At 40.8% G+C, this 24,060-nt stretch overlaps 1 protein-coding gene across 11 annotated transcripts in view; it reads right to left on the bottom strand.

Annotated features, from left to right (window-relative positions):
• osbpl8 (oxysterol binding protein-like 8) overlaps positions 1–24,060 on the bottom strand; it is a 120,145-nt gene that overhangs the window by 5,745 nt on the left and 90,340 nt on the right. For 9 of the 11 annotated variants that reach the window (XM_050035769.1, XM_050035774.1, XM_050035770.1 and 6 more), the window contains 18 exons: positions 20,068–20,141; positions 18,723–18,803; positions 16,375–16,476; positions 16,052–16,255; positions 14,118–14,202; positions 11,684–11,849; positions 11,336–11,561; positions 10,644–10,828; positions 9,399–9,480; positions 9,188–9,286; positions 8,897–8,993; positions 8,639–8,737; positions 8,285–8,382; positions 6,732–6,821; positions 6,313–6,449; positions 5,938–6,123; positions 3,697–3,850; positions 1,695–1,797 (listed from right to left, as the gene is read on the bottom strand). In XM_050035769.1, the coding sequence (XP_049891726.1) occupies positions 1,695–1,797; positions 3,697–3,850; positions 5,938–6,123; positions 6,313–6,449; positions 6,732–6,821; positions 8,285–8,382; positions 8,639–8,737; positions 8,897–8,993; positions 9,188–9,286; positions 9,399–9,480; positions 10,644–10,828; positions 11,336–11,561; positions 11,684–11,849; positions 14,118–14,202; positions 16,052–16,255; positions 16,375–16,476; positions 18,723–18,803; positions 20,068–20,141 (2,268 nt within the window). The remainder of the gene's footprint in view (positions 1–1,694; positions 1,798–3,696; positions 3,851–5,937; positions 6,124–6,312; positions 6,450–6,731; positions 6,822–8,284; positions 8,383–8,638; positions 8,738–8,896; positions 8,994–9,187; positions 9,287–9,398; positions 9,481–10,643; positions 10,829–11,335; positions 11,562–11,683; positions 11,850–14,117; positions 14,203–16,051; positions 16,256–16,374; positions 16,477–18,722; positions 18,804–20,067; positions 20,142–24,060) is intronic. The other 2 variants (XM_050035771.1, XM_050035778.1) reach the window with 1 other exon arrangement.

Below are 24,060 nucleotides of genomic sequence, written 5' to 3'. Positions count from 1 at the left end.
TGAAGGAAATAAAGACAAGCATAATAGGTCCCCTTTAAGTTTTTACTATTATTGACACTTGCCTCAGGAAGTCTATTAGTTTTCCAGCTACTATGGCTAGCAAAAGCAGCAGTAATTGTAATTTATGAATAACTTTTCCTGACAACCCAGCTCAGTTTATACCCTAATAAAGCCTTTTTAGGGGGGAACTACATTCATTACTGTTTAAGACTTTTAAAGACCTGCAGATAACCTGCTAAAGCTAACACGTTAAAGCAATTCTCAGTTTTTTGTACAAACATCAGGGTTGGAAAAAAGCATCAGCAACCAGCTAAATGCTAACCTTATTAGGTTAGTGTTTCTTCTTATTATTATTTAAGATTCTAAGGCCGAGTATGGACATTCTGACTAAATTAAACATGAAAATCAAGTTCAAGTTCCTACAACATGACCTTCACAGGAAACTGGTCCACGTCATTGGTCCGACATCCCATTAGTCCGACGGTCCGCGGTGCTGAACGGCTCCCGGCGGGCATATTTCTACCTTGATGGTGCGCCGCGACCGGCTCTGGGTCAGCTGGGAAAGGCTTGAGGCGAAGCAGGCTCACAGCCTATGTGTTTGTCACTTTCTTTTTCATTTTAACCCACACCATGATCTTTTCCTGACCCTAACCAAGTGGTTTTTGTGCCTAAACCTAACCAGACCTTAACCACAGGGCATCATGATGATTTCGGAACAACGGGACTTCGGAACAATGGGTTTAATATGGTCGGAACAATGGGATGTCGGACCAATGGGCAGTTCCCACAGGAAACGCAGACATAATAACTACCACCAGAGTGTGCTGTTTACTGACACAGTCTCAGCCTACTCTAAGCCTCTGAAATCATTTGGTGTTTGCAGATTGGTTGAAAAGTGATCATGTATAACCAGTATTTCCACACTATTTCCATGATGACATTTTAACATGCAGTTATGACCTGCTTCTCGGGCTGTTGTGTGTCTGTAATGAAAATGTGGTACAGTAACTGTGATATTTAGACCATATAACCAAATGTTGATTTATTACATAACTAGAAATACTGACTTGTAGTTTGATGCTGACATGTAGTTAAGTTTGTTTTACAGTTTATATCCATATCTGTGAAAACATGGATGCTTCACACACATCTTCAACCCAGCAGCACAGAAGATCTACAATCAAGACAGTTTCAAGGTGGGCACCCAAGATTAGTGTCGCCAATTCAGTAGGATGCTGAATAATGGCAAGAAAACATTATGATGTCACAGTGAAGCTGTCCTTTGACCTTTTGGATATAAAATGTCATCACTTCATCATTATATCCTATTAGACCTTTGTGTGAAGTTTTGTCAAAATAAGCCTGTGAATTCTTGAGCGATGGCCAAAAACATGTTAAGTGAGGTCACACTGACCTTGACATTTGACCTTCGACAACCAAATTCTAATCAGTGTACTCTTCAGTCAAAGTGGACGTTTGTGCCAAATTTGTAGAGGCCGTTCAAGGCGTTCTTGAGATACTGCGTTCACGAGAATGGGACCGACAGAAGGGACAACTCGAAAGCATTATGCCTCCAGCTACAGCTAATGCAGGTGTGAAGGCATAAAAAATACTACTCATGTTAGCATTGTGTGTGTGTGTGTGTGTGTGTGTGTGTGTGTGTGTGTATGTGATTGTACATGACCGTGACTTACGTTCACTGCCAGACGAGTCTTGGCGGTCGGGTTCGGGTGAGGAGCAGCCGCTCTCTGGGCTCTTCGGCTTGTCGCTCTTGTGTTTCCTCTTTGGCACCGTTACCTATACACACATGTTGGGATACACACATAAGCACGCACAAAGACACAAAGAGAAATGGGTCAAACAAACAGGCCGCACACATGAGAGCACATACAAACATATCTTAGCGTCCGCACAACTACAAAGACTCAAGAATACAAAATAAATAAATAAAAATAAGCAGAATTGTTCACAGGCATATCGATACAACAAAATGGTGTTATGATGCAAGACCTACCCCCCTTACACACACACACACACACACACACATGCCCACACAAACATGCTAGTCGGCGCTGTCACATCAATGACCGTGTAAGGCATGCTGGTACATCAGTCACATCTGTTTATAACACTCAACAAGCGTCTGAAATGAACCAAACCTGCCAAGAGCTGGAACATTTCAATAATTAAATTCAAAGGGATTAAAATCTGAACAGATTACAGCTCTTAATCTTAACGCTTTATTTGATGTGATGCAATTTTTCAGGCCCGGAGTCTCTGTCTAACAATCTGACAGATTTTAAGGTTGATTTAAGGTCAGCAGCACCAGGCCTGTCCCTATAACTACTTTTGACACATGATATACTGTCCCAGAAATAATGGCGACAAACAATTTTGTTGTCATTTTGAGACTATTTTATGCCACTGATGTTATGATAATACAACAGCATAACAATGCAAGAACACCCTTTCAAAGAGCAGTGAACTTTTGAATCTTAAGAATAATCGGATTGAATTGGAATATATAAATGTTTTTTTAAAAGGAATACATACAACAAAGTTTATATAAAATCATAGTACCTTTGTTGGAGTAGCCCAATTTCAATTAGTTTGAGATTTAATAAAAATTTGGCCAACATAATCAAAATTCATTCATGTTTTAGCAAAGCTAAGCTAACACCACAGTTTCCTCTACAATCCAGCTGTTGTGCTGCAGTCTGCTCCTGGGGATTGACTGCCTGGGAGCCCGGGGGTTTGCTGGTGGATTTATGGAGTGGAGGATGAAATTTTTGGAGGGTAAAAACTACACATGACAGACTTCTTGGCTCGTTGCCGAGGGTTGTCAAGCTAACAACTATCAAGACTGTGTCTCTTCCACTCAAAAAGTGCAGCTGCAGGCTACCGGGTAAGCTACACTGTGTCGTCTTTCAAGTGTTGTATTATTTTTCTTCGACTCCCGCCAATACACTTTGACACTTGGCAGGTGGTTGCTTTGAACACACAAAGAACGAAACAGTTTCACAGACTCCAGACACACAAGCAGCAATCACAGCGATCGCACCGCAGCAGCCTGTAGCTTCTCAACATGACATGAACACGGAGCAGATCGGTAGAGGTGGAGATTCAGTGAGCGAGCACGACAGAGACAGACAAGATGAAGACATGGACAGGTGAAGGGTGAGGAGGGCATGAAGACACCCTGAAGCAACCAGATGTCGATGGCGGTTGTTGGTCTGTTCATGTAATGGATGTTCTCTCTTCAGACTTTGTATGGGAGAAAACTTCATATGGAGCAAAAAATAACGTTGCTCACTCCGTACTGAGATCTGATGGTGTCACAGTCAGTGAAACATACTTGAGGAATGACATTTAAACCCTCACAAGGGTTTATAATCATTTCACTGCATTATGACACAGCAAGAACAGGAAGGAGAACATCAGGTTATCCACTTACATCAGCATGCACTTTGACATACCCATACAGAGAGAACAGCAGGTGCCAGGGTACGAAAAGAAAAAACAGAGACAAACAGAAAGAAAAAAGACAAAAAAGGAGCAGAGGCGACAACGGCGATGGTGGCACACAGAGAAGAAGCGACAATGAAGACGGTGCACCGGGTGCTGCGTGGAAGGTGGTTGAGGCGGCGAGTTGCTTTTTTTTTTTTTAAATGGCGGTTTTCGATCGGGACAACCTACCTGGCACTTGCAATTGTCCCTCCGCGGCCCCTGGTTACTCAGACTAATAAGACTGCCAGAACGTACCATAGGGGTGCGGTGTCGGACCTTGGTCTGGATACAGCCGTCTTTCTCAAACTGGATCAGGTCGTTTAGCGGATCCCATGGCCTCGTGCTGCGGAGGGGGCCGAGAGACACAGAGGGCGAGATGAGGAGACATAGAAGAGGGAAAAAAGTCAAACACATGGGGTAAACCATGATAGAGACAAAGAAATACCAGTGAAAGAGAGTGTATGGAAGAGAAGAATGTGAAATGAAGAAGCAGATAAAGAAACAAAAAGAACAGAAGAGACCAGTGAAGACCACTCTTATTCATGACATTCTGCCACCTAGACAACTGTCCTGTTTATCATACAACAATAAAAGCTGTTTACAGAATCCATTGTCCTACATCATCAAGAGCAGTCACACAGCCCCCTGGACATTCTCCCTGCAGTTATAAGGAATCAGCACTAGATGGCACCCTGTCACACTAGATAATTTAATATGGAATCTACAGAAAATGGGGAAGCTTTAAACTTAACTGCCTTATATTAGTACCAATTATAAGATGGGAACACAGTGTATTTTCAAAACCAGGTGTGAGCATGACAATTTAGAGGATAGATTTCTTCTTGCCTTTAGATCAGTGGTTTCAACCTTTTTCCTTCAGGGACCCTTTTTCTATCATTGAGTATACAGACAAACTCTGACTACGTGACATTTTTTATGGATATCTCATATGAATATATTTATTTATTTATTTTTTAAAAATCTTCATACATACTTAATAGTCTTTTTTATGACAAATTCAGTGTTTTCTTCTCCCTGACACTTAGCCATTATTCTGTTAGCTCTTTGGTTGTTTTAACGGCATACTTTTCTGGTGCAGGAAGAGGCTGTTGAGCAGAGAATGGAGGCTCTGTGAACACAGCCTGTATTCAGGTCTTAACCATGCCCTTATCCTGTGAGACTTTTCAAAGTTTATATCTTCAATAATCATCTAAACTTTAAAATACCTACTTGATTTAGTTTTCTTGACAGAAATGAATAAACTGCTGAGATATAGGCCTAGTCTATATTTGAAAAGCAGTTTTTTTTTACACCCTTTAAAATCAAGAAAACCTCGCAACCCCCTGTGAAGCTTTGCGACACTAGTGGGGGTCAGGACGCCCAGGATGGGAACCAGTGCTTCAGATCATACTTGAGGTGACTGTGCTTTTCAAGCTGTTGCCCCCAATCTTTTGAATTAGTGAGATTTTCTATTATCTATTTTATCATTATACAAATGCTAACATTTGAATATCCAGTTAATTATATCAAGATCCACAATCACAATTATTTAGTAAGTACATTTAAGGCCAATANATCTTTGGAATTTTTTATTACTGCAGGGTTTTTATTATGTTTGATGAAATGTATATAATTAGTGAGATTTTCTATTATCTATTTTATCATTATACAAATGCTAACATTTTAATATCCAGTTAATTATATCAAGATCCACAATCACAATTATTTAGTAAGTACATTTAAGGCCAATATATCAATGTCAGATTTTTTTAAAATCAGATTTTTTAAAATCACAAATCAACTGCTATCAGCCTAAAAAAATCTAGTATCAGTTGGGTAAAACTTGGGCATTGTCCTTCATGGCTAATGATGTTAAATCTGACACGCCAGATGGTTTGTTTGTACACAGAACAATCTGAGAAGTTGTCTGGAATCACTTTGGAAAAGGACGGGCACTTTCAAAAAATACTTGGCAGGTTATTGGATGAACCATCTGTCTATGACGGGCGGGTCGGGAGAACAGCAAAAACATCTTTTCCATTAAGAAAAGTCTTTAATGCCGTTCTTTGTTCCTCTTTTTTAATTAACTGCAGAATCTACACCTCTAATTTAACCTCCTGGGATTGGGAAACAAAAACATTACTTGAAGCCTCACAAGATGGATTTTCGTGTGATCTTGTTATCTCTGGATTCTGCCGTGATCTCATAATACCACGAGCATCCAGCTGCCGTACCCAGTAAGATAATGTTCAGTCCATCAAAATGCATCTATAAGTAGTATGTGGTAGTACTGGGGTATTAGTAAATTCTTCAATAGCATAACTTAACCTGCAATGAGACTCACAGAGTTCATCTTTTTTCAGGCTCTTGATAGAGAGGAGCCACCTTATTATTTCCTGTCATTGTAGAGGTAGTAGGGTAGTCACTCACTCGGCATATCTGTAATGCCACTCTCCGGTGACGGGGTCCTGCTCGAACAGAGCGGGGATCCACTCCTCACATTTGGCTTTCCGTTCGCGGGCGGACTTCCGCTGAACTTCCTCCAGGATGAACTTCTCATTGGTGGCCTCGGTCTGGTCCTTGTTGTTGATGGCTCGAGTCACGTGCTGCCACAGTCTGATGATTGAGAGGGAACAGAGTCATTAAATTTCTCTGCACTCACAAACGCAGTAGAGGAGTAAGAGAAAAGCCTAAAGATATATCAAGATGCCAAAGAGTGATCAAGGTCAATTTGGTCGCAGACACTGATACAAAACAATACGCTATCATATTTGATACTCTGATAATAGTGAAGTTGAATGTCACCTTTCTGATTCATACTCTCCCTGCTCCTCTGGTGGGACGGTGCAGCGGGTCAGTCGACTCTGCCTCAGCTCTGGTGTCGGGTTCCAAAAAGTATCCATCGTCCCCGTCTTCTTGTCATTGATGAAGATCTCACTGTCCTGTGAGGACAAAGTCAAAAGGCTCTCTTTACTTGCCTAATGACAACGCAAGACACAAACTGCAGCACAGTGCAGCTGTTATCTGCATTAGGTACTTAGTTTAGAAGCAACAGTCTAATAATCTAAAATTAATTTTAAAGAGAAAAAGGTCTGCAGATCACAGAAGGGGCTAGCATGTAACTCAGGCACCACTTGAACTCTGCTTGTTGCATGTTTTATATAGCTCAGGATTTATTATACAATAAGCAGCAGTCAGAGGAATGTGTGAAGAGCGTGTCTTACCCAGTGTCCTTCTAGCGTGGCTAACACCTCCTTCCCCAGCTTGATCTTTCCAGAGACCTGATTCACACTGTCACTGCTGCCCAGGAATGGCTGGAGGAAGAGACGAAGAGAGAGGAGGAGCAGGGATGAAGAGGGGAGGAGAAAGGAGGAAGAAAGAAGGAAGGCAGAGAAGGAGGAGGGGGTAAGGAAAGAGATATGGAAAAGAAAGGACAAATACAGCAAAGAAAAGAGTGGGAAAAGGAGGAAGAAGAGAGGACAAACAAAAAAAGGTGTTGAAGGCGAGAGGTGAGGGATGGGAGAAGAACAAGGACATGGGGGGGTTTAAGAAGGGCAGAGGAAGGAGAGATACATGCACACATAAGGTTTACTGTTGCAGTTACTATGGAGAAAAATACTGTTGTTTATGTCTCATTTGATCTGCATTTATAAGTCCATTTTAGAAGGTCTAAGTGCATTTAGGGTGTGTCCAATTTCACTTTGCTGGTTAAACGGCGCATAATCTGGGTGCAAAGTAAGGCGCAAGGCACAAAGGGTTTAGTCCCTTAATTATTCACAGCTGCGTATTGGGTGTAACATGAGTTCAGCCGACCAGAGTGTCATCTCCACATTCGCTTTAAAAGCCAGGTGTGCCTACAGCTGGTGCACTGAGATTTACATGGTGGATCCAGCAAATCGCAGCAGTGAGCAGGTCTCTGCTCAGAATAATGCAGTAAGAGCAGTAGTGTCACTGCAGCAAATATAATGGGACATTTAAGCAACAAAAGGTAAAAGTGTAGTGGTGCAATCGCTTTCTACTGCCTTGAAATACTAATACACCAACAACGTGCCTGACCACACCGCAATTAAGACCTACATGCCCATCGGAGCACCGATTGGCGCAAGTATATTTGCTACTTAGACTTGACAATGACAATTGCGTCTGTTTGAAATTAACAATAACGCTGGGCTGCATGGAGCAGAACAAAACAAGTAATGGAGTTTGGGCTCAACCTGCAACTTTTCTAAAGCATTTAAACACACATCCTTTAATTAAAGACCGATTTAACAACAAAAGAAATCAACCTAGTAACCACCATCAACTTTCAATTAAACCTACCAATGAGAGTACATCAGCTGAGTGGTTCAAATGGGTGCACTGCATTCAATAGTACTCAATCTTCTCTACTAACCTACGTGCACTCTGGTTTGCACTCTAAAAACCAGAGACACCTATCATGATTTGTATTTTAAATGGAAATGTACTGACTCCCTGTTTGCACTCTTTAACATGTACCTGTCGCTAGTTTGTGATGACATCATGCAGTCGACAGTGTGAATGGTGGTGTGGAGGATGGGACAATTATCAGGGGGGAGAGGGAGTGGCGTGGTGGAGTTGGTGATGGTGTGGAGGGGTTAGACATCCAGAAAATTCAAGTGAGAAACAGCTTTTTATAAAAGACTATCTAAAAAAACAAGTTTATTACTCCACAGCTCTAAAGCTCTTATTCTGTCAGCTGAGGACTGAAATGATTTACTACTCTTAAATAAGTTCCTTTTTTTAAACACAGCCATACCTTCAGTTTGAACTCGAGCTGAGCACTGTAGCCTGTTTTCTCACACGCAATGGTGATCTGACCACCCAGCTCCAGGGTCATGGTGCCATACAGGATGCCTGTCGGATAAAAAAACATACCATGGGGAATTTTACTCAGTACAGGTAAGTGGGGAAACTGACACAGGGTCAGAGAGTGGACCCAAACTATTTGTTGTAGGTGGATCTACAGCTTTCCAAATGAGCAAAGCAACATTATTAACGCAGATATCAAAGAATTTAAATACTGGACCAAATATTCTACAGCGTTTACAGCTACATTAAAGCTCGACTGATGTGGGACTGTGGTGTGAGAAAAAGTCAGTTGCACTCTGACCTTTACAGTGAGCGTAGGGCATGTTCATCACGTAGTCCTCCCCTCTGTTGAGAAAAGTAAGCCGAGCCTCCCCGTCTAATATGGCCGACAGGGAGTTTCCTAAAATGTAAACAGCAGCGGTTAGTGGACAGATGTGCTAACACGGCAAAGGGATAACAATCCACAGCTGAATAAATATTAGCACACATTGTCCTTTCATTCAAGATGCCTGAGGGTGGCATGAATTAGATTTTAGTTGTGTTTTGTGTGTGTGTGTACCATAGAACTTGGACTTGGCGAGAATGCTGCCACTGAGGCAGAATCCGTCCTTCCTGTTGCTGACGTAGAAGGCAGACACAGGAGGATGATGGGATACCTAAAGAAAACCACAGTGATGTAGTCAGCTTGAACACTACTCATCTATCATAGATTTATCTTATCATGGATAGTCGATGTGTTCCAATGACCCAACTTGCATTGTGGGAGCTATCTGATACAGGTGGGATGAGCTCCTGACCAATCAGATTGCTCAAAGTTAGTACTCTGCACAGTCGTTGTTGCTGATGTTACCTGTTCTGCGATGTAGAACGTCTTGCTGTTGGTCTTCTGGTGGAGCCACATACAGCGGTACGTCTCTCCAATAATGGGGTTATAAGGCTTCTTCAACCCCTGTGGATTAAACACCAGCATGACATTTTAGTATAATAGATTGTATACAGAGAGCATTTCTACTCTGCAGCTCATCAACATGAAGTGGGCCGCACGTGTTTATTCTCCTGACCTTTGGCTTTTTGTAGAATCCAGAGATGTACCACTTCACCACCTTCTTCATTCGGTTGTAAGCGTTCTCTTCGATCGCAGCCCTGAGAATGAAACAAACAGTCCAAACTTTAAGTGATGCTCCTCTAGAACACATGCTGTTTAACTCAGTGGGTAGAACTTTGTATAATCTACTATAATTCTCTTGATTCACAGAGCTTCATCAAATCTTCTGACAGAAAGACACATTCCATGTCCATATGTCACATTTTATACAAGTAGAACTACTGGCATCACACATTACAAACACCAAGGTATCGCAGGTAAATTAATCTCTTCAGACAGATATCCGAATATGTATGCCAAATCTGTGGGCAACAATACAAGATTTTTATATGAGAAGCGTTCTGGTTTCTATCTGTAGTGCCAGTGGTATTGATCAATCATGTCTGAGCAGGTTTCGGCTGTCTGCAGGTGAACAGTCTGTGTGCAGAGCATTAGAGGCAAAAAGCATCGGCCGAAATTCAACCCAACTGACAATTATTTGGCTTTTTATTAGCTTTTTTTCCCTCTTATATGCATTCATATGCAGATATCTGTTTCACTTTCGAGTCAAGTTGGTAATTAGACTGTAAACTATGACTGGTCCACGGAATTCCTTCAGTGTTCACTGTTCAGGAGGTTTTAACCAGGAGACAAACTATCCACAGAGGCATCTTCCTCTCCAAAACAAATGGACCAGGTGTTCAAAACCAGTAAAAACATTGAATAAAGCAGTTTCGCATTAAAAATCTGTGTTTGTACGACGTTGTCCGGCTCTTCGGTGGGGGCTGCAACTATGGTGGCTGAAACAAAAATGCAATAGGTCAATGGCCCTGTAGATACAAACGGCTCATTCTAAGGTGATGTAAACACAACAATTCTTATTTTCAGGTGCATTATACATTAAAGAAAACATATTCATTATATAATATTCCATTTCTGCCAATATATTCCCCTAAATCCTACACACTGGACGTTTCATTGCATATTTAGCAGAAAGTGCTTGAGTTGCAAAATCAGCACTTTTCTCCCAATTTTAAAGTCCATGTTTGTTCTGCATGTGGTAAAAAATAACTTTAGTCAAGACTGTATTGAAGTCTGTTAAAGACATGGTGTGATATTTTGGTGTACATATTAAATACATTTATGAATTAGTAAAATTTAATAGAGCTGGAGGCTGGATTTCTCTGTTATTTATATTCCTTTAAAAAGCTTTAGTGCTTACTCTGACAGGAAGTCTGCGTGGTAGTAGTAGTCTGAGAGCTTGTCCAGAAAGGACCTTGGCTCCAGGATGAATGTGGGCAGCACCACTTTGGACAGGTCCATGCCAGGTCGCACCTGCTTCAGCAGAGTCCAGATCAGAGATTTATTCTCCTCTGATACCGTCTCTGTCTGGGCAGCCTCACCAGCCTGGAGAAGGACAAACACACAAGGGCAGAGGTGTGTTTTTTTTCTACATGTAGCTTGCCAACATACAACAGACATCTTAAAATACCCAGAAGCATTCACATTGTTGCACGAGTCTCCACCTGATTAAAACTTTTATGAGACTGTTTGTGCAACTGATTTGCAAAATGAGGTTTTAATTAGCTCCTAACTATAAACATTTTGCCTCAGCTTCAGTAGGTGTTTAATTAGTAAGCTGTCAAACCAACCCACACAGATCAAAGCGTGGCCATGTTACTGCTTTCCTAATAGCCCCAGCAGAGGAACATGCTAATTTCTCCTCATTATGCAACAGACTTTATAACAAAATTGCTTTTAGCTGCAGTTTTAATTCAAGCTGAAGATGAAAATGGTTTCCAGACGTCCTGTGAGAATGTGGAGCAATGCTGCAATCTCAATTCATCGACGACATTTCTGATTAAAAGCTCTGTATGATAACAGTGGACTTGTTTCAAACTCTTTGTCCCTGACCTCTCCCAGCTCCTCATGAGACTGCTCCAGGTACGGGGTTTCCCGCAGATGTTCATTGGGGTCCAAGTCGATGTACGAGTCGTCTTGCCGCTCTGACGTATCGCTGTCGCTCTCCTCGCTCTTCTCCAGGCCTTCTGGGTCTGACTCCTCGTGGTCCTGTTCACCCTCCCTGTCTGACTTGTCTGAGTACAGGTCTGGGTCTTTCAAATGGTCACTGTCGTTGAACCTGAAGGGAGGGCAGATTGGGTGGTACGATGTTCATGCAAATAATGTTACATTTGAAAAAGCTGGTATCTTAAAAGTTTAAGCGGAATATGTAGTTGTAACTTTGGTTTTTTTCCTACTCACTGGAAACCATGGATGTTGTGGGCTCGGAGGAGGCTGTAGAAATTAATGGAGTGTTCTCCGCCAGTGGCAACCGTGCTCATGTCCTCTTTCCCCTCGCGGATCATGGTCCTCTTCAGCAGGCTGGAGCACTTCAGGGCCAGCTCTAAGGCATCCATCCAGCATCGACCTGGGAGAGACATTCAGACTGATCACTGATATGCAACATTTATTTTCAGGCTTTGCTGTTGGTTCATTATCCTTCTTTAATAATGAGCAAAAGGGTTTGGTCAAAGTTTTTTTTTTTTTTGTAAAATCACTTTGGCTCTTGTACTTATAATCACCCTTGAGCTCAATCCAGGACTGGTTACAGACATGCTATGTTTTAAAATAATTTTCATTTTGACATTTGATGTATTAGTATTGTAATACTGTGCTAGGGTTGTACAGTAAATACCAAGTGATTCTAGATATCGTTTGACTATTCCAGCACCATGGGCAGAGACTCAGACAGGGAAAGAGTGATTGGATGTTTCAGCACCATGGACAGAGTCACAGAGCAAGAAGGGCTGTGGCTCTAACCATTCACTAGTCCACCATTCACTCACTACGTATTAGGCTGCAACGATTAGTCGACTAATTGATGACTAATCGACTATTAAAATAATCAGTGACTATTTTAGTAGTCAACTAATCTGTTTGAGTCCCCCCATACACTGTATATAAAGATAGACAACATGACAGCTCCCCAAATGTGAAGCCCAAACATTTTGATCGTTCCCTGGTGGCTGGCTGCAGTATGAGTCATAACCCCCCCTGTTAGCAAATGGGACATGGGTCAAATAAGTTTTTCCTGAAGATGCTCTCTGTCATTTTAGGTAGTTCTTATCACACTAATGTGCGTTTAAGTGTTGCCTTCTCTGTTTGGTTTTAATTAGTTATTTGATGCTGTAAAAAGAGGGTCTGACGTCATGATTGACAGCTGTGTGTGCAACTTGGTGAGGTAATGAACCATGTCCTGCTCGCAATTGGTCGGATAGGTATATTGGCGGGAATTTGATACCATGGAGATCAGTACTCTGGTTCCAAATGACGTCACCAGCACAAAATAGCAGCGGCTGTATCCAGGCTATTTTGGCTTCATTTTTGTAGAGTGGGGATAATTGGAGACGAGTTGTCCATCTTTATAAACAACCTGTGGTCTCCACATTACTCATATTCATTCTGCCTTAGTTCAGCTAAACATCCCACCCCCCTAGTCATCTATTCCCCAACTACAGTGGTACTGATCTTCCTACCTAAAGTATATGACTTATATCCCAAACTGGCAAGCTATTTCTTTAAAACAATTTCCATGGGATTCCAAACTAAATGAAAATTAACTTCTTTTTTTTTTGTTTTTTTTTTCCAAACTGTGCCCAGCCACTGCCATGTTAAGTTAACACTCTTATAAGTATATCAGTCAATAGAGACAAAGAGGACAGGCTAGAAAGTGGCTAAAAAGTCACAGGTTTTCATTTTGGCTGTCCAAATAACTTAAAAAAAACACCCACTAAATCAGTAGATATATTAAGCCCTATTTGCATGGGTCTAGTATGACCTGGGGACCTCGAATAAGTTGTAGTAACTATGGAGGTTGTCTGTGATCTTAATTTCGTGTGAATCTGCCATGTCTGTAGTTTGTCAGGATAAAATTACACTGCAAATTACCCATCATATTTCACCAAACACACAGGTCATGTGATAATATCAATCCTGTGTATATCGGCATCTCTGTCATTTGGAGTTTCATTTAGGTCTTTCATTTTCTATGTGCTTGTTTTCTGCCTCTTTCCCAGTTGGGAATTACGGGGGCTGTGTTGGCAACTATAAATAAATGTTTTGACAGCATTTTAGGCGCTGGAGGCTCATCTCGCAACATCTTGCCATTCACAGAAACAAGAGCGAACTCTCAAAAGATGATTGATGATTTGTAACAGTGTGACAGAATCTGTTCTGTTTGTTTAACCCACATTAAAAAGAAAAAAGGAGGTTAACACTGTTAATCACTGTAAGCAGTGCTGTGTAGTGTATCTGTGTTGTGCAGTGGAGTTACAAATAACTGTGTGCATCATATCCAGGGGATAATTTCTAAACCACATGAGATCCCCTGTTAATACTCATCCCTTGCAGACTTCAGAGAATAGGGTCCATGTACCAAAATATTAAAGTTTCCTTCCAACATAATACACTGGTTAAAAAAACAACAACAAGAATTAGGATTAATAGCACTTCCACACATGATCAAATACTGCAAGTAAAAGCAGCTGTAATTTTGAACCAATACTAATATTACTTTATGTAGCTGACACCCCCATGATGCTGATTTGTTGCTTTATCTTTATCTCTCATTTTAAGCTGCTGCTGACAAGACTCAAAAGACAAAAAGCTGAAGGTTGATTGACAGCTTGTCTCTTACCATCAGACTCAGAGGCAGCACGGAAGATGAGGTGGCTGCTGGGTAATGGCTGAGTGATGGAGCCAACTGCTTCTCCTTTAGGACCCTGATGACAACAAGAAATAAAGGAAGTAAACACATGTTACGCATAAGGTTCAGTGTTTAAGGTTCAGGTGGGTGTTGTTCTGAGTCAGTGTCTTGATTGCTCCACTTGTCATTTTAATCTCTGTCTTTTTTCATTTGAGGTGATTTATCAGTTCCTTTATCCTCGTTTCACCTGCAGTTTGTGTTTATTTTTCCAGTTCATCACTTATGTGCAAACAGGAAATCTGGACTCTCTAGTATGTCATTATGCAAACAAGCTACGAGAGGGGACAGAAGCTGAATGAGTGAAGTGTTTACGTCCAACGTGAAGAGGACGATGGGGAAAATAGGAACACTATAATCTAAATCACACATCAACAATTATGATTCAAGCCTTTTCATAGCACAAACAAACAAGAAAACACTTGCAGTGCGAGGACAGTGATGAATACCAAATCACAGTTGGAGTGGACGTGTGGACAGGGCTGAAAACACAGGAACAAATGGAAAGTGTGCTCTGCTTAAAATGAAAATCGCTGGCTGGATGTATAATGTTCTGCATCTGCACTAAAGATGAGCTTTTAATTATACAGCTAACATAACAACTACTTGTTTTAACTGCAGGGGACAAAGGCTTTTGTTTTTAATGGAGGACATTTTCTATGTTTGTGTTAATTTTGTTCTGTTAGTCACTCGAGAGCAACAAAGGCTGCATTCAAATTCATCTGTCTGGAAACTTTGGCAATATTCTCCCTCGCTAACACTGAGGTAAGAGATTTTTTTCCACTGCATGGTAGATAAACACAGATAAAGATAAATTAGGTCATATATGGCAAATAAAAAGGAATAGTTGAACATACTGGGAAATACACTTATTTGCCTTTTTTTGCTGAGAGTTTGGTCAGAAGATTGACACCACTCTTATGTTTGTATGATAAATAGGAAGCTAGGCCCAGCAGCTGGTTAGCTTAGTCTGAAGGCTGGAAACAGGAGCAGACAGCTAGCCTGGCACAGTCCAAATGTAGCCAAATCCAAAGACAACACATTGTGGTTTTACAGGGAATTATGTGCAGGACTATTTCCTCTAGGAGGCGACAGCACATGGCCAACTAATAATCTGGCCCATAACCCTTGTTTCTTTTGTTTTTTTAATACAGATGAAAGAAAATGAGGTATAATGTTGAAGATACTCTGTCTGACAAGATACTAAATCAGAGTTTGGGTTGTTAGTAGTCTCAGTGTACCTGGGTTGAACACTAAATGGAAAATCGGGACAATTTTTATAAACCTGAATATAGCACTCCAGAATTAGGCCAAACAGTGTATGGTAGAGGAAGAGGCTACGAAGTTTTAAGTGTCTTTTTTTCCAGTGTTGGAAATTCTCCTTAATGTTACAATTTATTCTGAGGCAGGGCATTTTATCAGCAAGCCAAATTTCACTTACTGCTTGTTTCGTTTTTTTGCATTTCCTATTCTATTTGATCCTTCACAAGCCCTTCATTTATTCACATTAGCAGCTTTGACTCTGTTCAGCGGCTGACACTTCTGTTCTGTGCAATTAATTTCTTTAAGATGGTTTCCATGACGTTTCTGTCTTATTTGAGTCAGAGTGTTTGCCCTGCGTGTTTTTATTTGTCCTCACTTTTTTGTTGATGTTTTCTAAACAGGTGAACAGATTTTTCTCTACTACTGTACTGAAAATCATCTGATTACAAAATTAAGTTGTGGAATACGTATTTGGTAGTCACAAAACTCCCTGATACATATAATTTCTCATTTCCCCCAATGTTCCCAGCCTGGAACAGCTCTCTAAATGCTCCATCTCACTCCATAATACTGGCTGCAAATTTTGTTTCTGTAAATATTCTGACCTTGACAGCCCAGATGGACTGCTCCAGCGGGTGGAAGAGCTTGAAGCAGAAGCCGTCCTTCTTGGAGGGCCTCTCGATGAGCTCGCAGGCGTTGAGCAGCACCGTTCCCACCCACTGGCCATTTTTGTGGGTTTTATAGATGAGCAGGACGCCTGGTTTCAGCACACACCACAGCTTGGTCCAACTCTTCAGAGTGCCACGGATCTGGATCAAATCCAGACAAATGTCATTTACTGTACTTTAATTCTAATAATTATTGTATATTTTACAATCAACACGTCAGCAGCAGGAAATATTGACTGCGTGGTGGAGGATGTTCCCACCTTTAGCCAGTCAGCCATGACGATGACAGAGGGATCAGTGATGGTGCTGAGCAGCTCCTTGGTCGCCCTCTTCTTCTCTTCCCTGTAGTTTTTCTTCTGCACCTGCAGGGAGCACAGAGAAACAGACATACTGAGAACATCAATTTACACAACTGTGGTTATTAACATTCTACACTTGCCTTCACACTGAATGACATTAAGCAGATTTTTTAAAATAAGACTGGAATCTCACTCCTCAGTGTTCCTGTTAAATGACAGCTGGTTCCCTCTGACTGTAGAGTGAGGTATCTGCTGCATTTAATTCCACTCTTTAAATATGTAAGGTATCCTGCCTATCCTGTGTTGTTGTGACATTGGTGCACAATATGAAAATCCAGTCTATTTAATATACAGTATTTTATGCATATTGTCTCACAACAACAGTTGAGTGAAATGACAGTGGACAACAAGCATCAGTGATTATATGTTAAAACTCTCCATATGAGGCTATTTTAAAAGACTCATTATGCCTGCATTTAGAATAAGTGTCCAGATTGGGTCTGTAAATTTCCCCAAAAATTTCCAAGGCAAGTTTATTTATTTCCAAAGTGGTTTAACTCAGGGATTAGGGAAATTTTGCACAATTTTGAATCATTATGGTTTTATTTAGCTTAGACAGAGCTGTTTATATCTACATAGGGAGCGAGTCCTCGTCTACCATGATGGACATGTTTTTCCACAGTAGCCCAGAACAGACACACCAAACACTGGCTCTAGACAGGGCCATTCTCATTTTCATGTCGCCCACCGTACTATGCAGCCACTCCACAATGAAAGTGTCAGAAAAACAGTTTTTTTTAAACATGAAACTGCTTTATTTGGTGCTTTACTGGCTTAAATCACTGGGTCTGTTTGTTGTGGAGAGGGAGAGACCTCTGCAGATAATTCGGCTTCCACTAAAACAGTGACCGTTGTTGTTGACAGTTGACAGTTATTTTGGGATGGGGGTGGGGATACACATGAAAAAGCAATACTAGGTCTTACTGCGTGTTTTAGTTAAAAGTATGCCCAATTAATTGTAACCGTGCACTGCACTCATTCCCATCAAACTTGTTAACACCCTCTGCTAGTAGTTGTTAGATACAGTGGCTATTACTATGTGGGATATAGCTTTATAGAGCATGCTAACTGAGAGGCTACAATTCATCTATTTCCATTCAGTTTCTAATTTAGTTGCTTAATAGTACTGCGACAAACCTACACACTGCGACTCTCTCGACTTGAAAAATTATTGTTTAAATTGGCTAACATTATATGTGTAATATATGGCACAATTCAAATTGGATCAAAAATTGTTTGTCTTTTGCTGTTGACTAGGGCTGGGGCGACGCGTCAACGTCATCGACATCATCGACTACGTAAATACGTCGACACAAATTATTTGCGTCAACGCGTCAGTTCAAACAAAAAAATGGTGGCATGCAGCAGCAGCAGCAGTGCTGTGTTATTGTGCTTTGGCCTATTCAAGTGCTGGAAATTGTTATTTATGTGACAACGCCTGAACGCAACACAGGCTCCGCTCCATCGACTGTGTGCACAGTGCTGTACTGCAGGTTTGGGCCGGGCTCGGTTATAAATGTCTCACTCGGGTCGGGTTGGTCAGGAAAATGCAGGCCAAACCGCACTCTAGTGTGCTCACCTGTGTGTGTGTGTGTGTGTGTGTGTGTGTGTGTGTGTGTGTGTGTGTGTGTGTGTGTGTGTGTGTGAGTGCGCGCACGTGTTTGTGTGTATTTGTGCCTGTATCGGGGCCGAGAATTGTAAACGTGCGACCATGTAGAGACATAAATGACATAAGGCTATTTAGTTTGTTTAATAAAAGGACAAGGTATAGACCTGTTCTATAGGAAAGGTAACCTTAAATGACTTCTGTTGTGATCTGGTGCTATATGGAAAATAAAATTAAATAAAATTAACTTGACCTTCAAGGGGGGGCGGGGCGCCCCCCTAATATAATGGTAGGGGAAACACTGATGTTTCAATAAATGTTAATGTTAATAAGAAATGTTTTGGTATTCATATTGTTTAAATTGCCTCATTAATCAAATAATGGAAAAATAATTGATAATCGAAAACATAATCGTTAAACTAATAGTTAGATTAGTCGATTAATCGAAAAAATGATTGCTAGCTTAATCGCTAGAAAAATAATCGTTTGGAACCGCCCTACTGTGTGTTGACTACCACATATGACCACCAGAAGAGGAGAGACTTCTCCTTCCTACTAAAGTTTCCACCTTGATTATTACCAGAATTTTGCAACCCTAGTCCAGATACACAAAATCTACTCTACAATGATGCAATTAACTTACCTTGAGGGACTCCTTCTTGGTGAGCTTTCCTCCAGATGCTGACACATCCTTGTCTGAGCCATTGTACAGCTTTGTTTCAGACTGTGAACACACAGAGGGGTTTATTAGCACAAAAAAACCTACTTAATCTCTTAGGACATCTATATATTAAATATACATCTACTGGTGGTTCACCTGCCATGTTGAGCTGAGAAAAACAGATGGTCAACACTGCTCAAACATGCATGAGGAGTAGAACCAAAGCTTTCCTGTGAGGATGTGTTTAAAAATGTGTGCAATCTACTTAACAACCATCAGCTTGTTTCACTGCTGCACTCTGTTTATGCTGCGCTGAATAAAGTCATCTATTAAATGACTACATGTAACCTTGGCAACAAAGTGTTTGCTCTGAATGACAAATCCATTACGATAATTGATATAATCAGCTACAATGAGGACATTACATTATATTTATTCGCTAAAATATTACTGTAGAGCGGAAACTTCACCAAGAAACAGCATCTAGAAGTGACTGTTTTCCTTGCCTCTCAAGCTGTTTTGTTTCCCTGGCAGTCCAAACTTAGCTCAGTTAGCAGAATGAAGCCTATAAATGCCAGTGCAGGTATATATCTGCCAGCTCCTCTCACAAGCCAATTGGAGTGATTTAAAGTGTAGAGACAGACGGGGTGTGTGGGAATCCTAACACAGGGCTACTTAGTGCCTTAAACAGCTACAGGCAGCATTAGACAAAGTACAAAATAACAAGCACCAAAGCTAAAAATTTTCTCTTTCAGCTCCCTATTCTATTCCTTTGGTTGAGACTGCACTTACTGCTGTGAAGATAGCTGAAAACAGCCAAGGCTCAATTCTGCTTTTCTATAGCTTTGTGAAGATGGTGGATGTTTGTGATCTCGTCTTGGATTTGGGATGAAATGTTTATCCTGTCATGTCCTCTTCATGTTTTTATACTTTACAATATCAAAACAAATTTTTAATAGGATTCCTGTGTGATGAAAGCATCTCAGCTGTGACTCAGAAGGAGGCTCAGACACCCACGTCTGCACTGACAAACATATTTGATGTGGACCTCGACAGATAAACCAGACGGGCCTCCTCCACACTGAGCTCACTTGAAAGAAGGACTGAGTCTGAATTTTAGTTGATAAATGTTTGATGTGTACAGTTTAAATGACGTGTGAGTCATCCCAATGTGGGCTATCTCACGCCTGAGGCAAGACTGGGAAAGGAAACAAGACATGCAGCAATTCCCATATTCTCTGCTCTCATTACAAGACACGTACGCCAAAGCACCCAATCGTTCCTCCCCACCCATCACAGAGCAACTCAGAGGAGTAATTTTCCTTACCTTGCTCTTAGATATGGAATGTGAGTCTTCTTTCAAAGGCAGAGGCAATAGGTCCTCCTTCCCTCTCTCGAAACCTGGAACAAAAAAAAAAAAAACACGACATCATGAAGACATGCTCGGGCCACCATCAATCTCCAGGTGACCTACAGTATCCCATTCCAGGAGACAACCTATGGCTGCAACTCAGGCAGACCCAGTGCTATGAGTGGGCCCAAGGGAGCCATCCCCACCCGTCTGATGGTCTGGTATCTATACTGATATGTCTCAGGGGCTTCATTAGAAAGGCAGTGTATTTGCATCCTCGTGTGCAGTGGCTCTCAAAGTCCCAAAGCCTTGAGGACAGGCTGAGGGTGCTTTAAGGATTATTACATCATTGTTCATTCAGTGTGCTTTTTCTACATAACTTTTCATCACATAAATAATCTGCATATTTACATTTAAGGCATGCTTTGAAGGATTTGACGCTTATTGTTTGTAAAAACAACACTTAAAGTTGGCCATTTCTCTTCGTTTCAACAGGATTGACACCCCTTTTCCATCAAATTAGATCTGGTTCTAGCGGCGGTTTCGTTCAGGGCTTAAACAGACCCATTATAATCAATGGTGTGTCATTAACAGAGGTCGTTGCACAACGCACAGCGGAAGTAGACAATAGTAGCAAGATGGCAGATTGCACTGCATACCTGCAAACAAGCATGAACCAACTATTAATAAAGAAAAGACGTAGCAGACTATTGTGTGAAAGACTCCTTCCTCTCTTTCAAACATGTCGAATATGACACACTTATGGAAAGCACTTGCGGGGCTATCTGTGTAGCCAAATGTAATCTCATTACATAATATCAGTCACGGGAGCACCCTGTCCTTCAAAGCAACTGGAAGCAAGCCACAGAATCTGGATAGGAACAAGCTGCCTCCTGGTGCCAGTCCCTAATCTGAGCTGAGCAGTTAGATCAATTGGCTGGTAAAAGGAAGTTCCCTGCTTTAATCCATAGTTTAGCCAGGACAATGTGGGTGTGGAGATCACTCGGAAAACAAAGAAAGGTCATATGGATGCTTAATTACCAACTGCTCCTGTGAAGTTGTTGAGGGGAACGTGTATTTCTACAAATATCAAACTAAGCAATAATGACTATGTGTATGAATGTACTTGATTTAGATCAGAACAAACCTAAACAAAGAATGACTAGCTCCACCTTTAGCATTCCTAATCTTTATCCGTATGCCAGTTTATAACCTCAGCAACAGATTCCCCCCTGAGATCCCAGCAGTTGGTAACACCGGTGGTCTCAAGGTGACAGAGAGCCTGTAAATATTTTATAGCCTCTCTCTCCTATCCACAGGCCAATAGTATTTAGAGAGGAAGCACTGCAGAGCTACCATACCAAATTAGCTACTTGGAAAACAGTCACATCTTTTTTGACTAGCTATTTGGTTCAATAAAACAGCTGTGTGTCTGTAGTTGAGGCAAAATCCTTTTTATGTATTCTTGCAGTGTACTACAATTTCCTGCAGACATCTTGGGTTTTGAATTCTTAAATGACTCAGAGAAAACCCACGTTCAAACTCCACGCTTGGATACTTTTAATAACAACCATGTGATGTTCAGTGCATTACTGGAGGAGCTGTTTGTTTCATGTCCACTTTTCATTAACTTGCCTCTCATACCCTGCTTCTTCAATTTACAATAATGCTTTTCAACAACCCTACAAACAAACATGTTTGCTGGCAGAGTGTTATGTGTCCATAGAGAAAGTAATAATGATTGTGATGGCAGACAAACTCCAAACCAAAATGCACTTGGAAATAGAAGGTATAATAGAGACATTTCCTTTAACTAACTGCTATAGTAACCAGAAACTTATCATGGCTACTTTAGATGTCCCACCAGACCATCTGCGCCTACTTGACAGGCATCTCCATGCCAACATCAGCTGGAAAACAACTCAAGAGCAATTGAACCACTACAGCAACCCACAACAGGTTACAGAACTCAAAGTACCCTTTTCTACCATCTCAATGTATGGGGAAGAAACAGGATGATGAATAATTAAGTTAATTAATATATTATATAGTCAGTGTAGGTAAATGCATCTCCCTTTGTTCCGTTGTTGTAACAGAAAACATTTTTTAAGATCCCACATATCCTGAAAGCTTCTATTCTGTGGCCTGCTTCTTACTATGTCATGAGCTATACTTATACAACCATTGTCCAACATGTGTGTGTAAGAGAATTTTGGGTTACATAAAATGACATCTAGTCAATATGACTGGGCAACATATCAATATTATATCCATATCATGATACGGGATTAGATATCGTCCTTGATATTGGACACTGTAAAAATCGAAGGTGTTGTGTTTTCCTAGTTTTAAAGGCCACACTACAGTAAAGTGATGTAATTTTCTTACCAGACTGTTCTAGCTACTCTGTTATTTGCCTTTGTCCATTTAGTCACTATATCCACATTGCTGGTGATTATTTACCATCATATGTAGACCATCATTTATCACTGTGTCATATTTTGTGAAACCTCAAAAAGTCAACCCTACAATACCATCAAAATATCAATATCAAGTTATTTGGTCAGAAGAATTGTGATACTTGATTGTCTTTATACATTGTGCAGCCCTAACAGTATATATAATATATAATCTGAGTGAGACCTGAAACAGAATCTCTTGCAGTCAAAGAATGTAAGTGAGTTAATAAACTCAGTAATTTGCATGCTTGTTAGCCCTGCCTTTTGCAATCAAGCACGACATGAATGTGGTCCACTGTGATGAAGTGTCCCATTTTGATTTGAGACACTTCAAGGTGCCACTTCTCCACTCCATTAAAACTTGTGCTCAGAGACCCAAATGAGTTACCATGGCACAACGAACAAGTACGAAAAACAGCTCAAGGCAGCTTGTTAAACAAGTGACATAATGAAAATGAAAAAAATAAAGCTGACAAATTACCTTCTAAAGCGGTTCCATTTTGGGTGGAAAAACACAAGTTCATTCCAACCTGAATATTACTACCTAAAGATGTCCAAGGACAATTATTTGCTATGCCATCGTGACAATTAGTCATTTCAGGTGCCAGGACTCTCTTCAACTAAACCTTCCTTTCAATACTAGAAAACATTAGCTTTGAAAATTATCCACTCGGTTATGGGGTATCTTTCATGTGTAATCTTAATCCCACAAGCCCACAAGAACCTTTCTGTTAAATTTTTGGATTATGCAAAATGTTAAGGACAATGGCCAGGCTAAGAAATGGGCTTAGTGCTCAGTGCTTCAGAAAATTTTCAAAGTATTTCTTCTGCTAAGGACAGTTGCAGAGCAGGGAGGCAATCGTTGTGTGGAACCACCAGGAGATTTAAGGCAGATTGGGTTTAAGTGGTTTGAATTTCACACAGAAGTGCTCAAGCATGCTATGATTTTTAAGGTAGGAATACACTTTCTTGTCTAAATGATTGATTTTTATTACACTATTTACAACAAAGTGACTATGAACACTGTTAGTTGTTGAATTTCACACGAATTTGCCAGGCACTTACCAAAACCGTGTTAAAGTAGACCAATATGATGCATAAAAATGTCATCACAGTCACCCTGGCCTTTGACCATAAAAAGCTATTCAGTTCTTTGTTGAGTTCAAGTGGATGTTCGTGCCAAATCTTTAAGAGATTCCTTCACAGTGTTCTTGGAGATATTGCTGTTAACAAGAATGAGATGGATGCAAGGCCACAGTGATCTTGACATTTGATCTGTGACCTCTCAAATCTTATCAGTTCGTTCTCGAGTCCGACCTGATGTTTGTGCCAAATTTGAAGACATTTCCTCAAAGGGTCTTTCCGATATCGCCTTCACAACAATGGGACGGACGTGTGGGCGGACAACCTGAAAACATAATGCCTCTGGCCACAGCTATCGCCGTGCTGGAGGCATAAAACACAAAAACCAGAAGTATTCTACATATGAAACTGCCCTAATAACTGGGCA

This window comes from Epinephelus moara, chromosome 23 (assembly GCF_006386435.1).
Source record: "Epinephelus moara isolate mb chromosome 23, YSFRI_EMoa_1.0, whole genome shotgun sequence".
Lineage (NCBI taxonomy): Eukaryota > Metazoa > Chordata > Actinopteri > Perciformes > Serranidae > Epinephelus > Epinephelus moara.
Note: the sequence above shows the minus strand (reverse complement) of the source record. Positions and strands in the feature narration are given on the sequence as shown.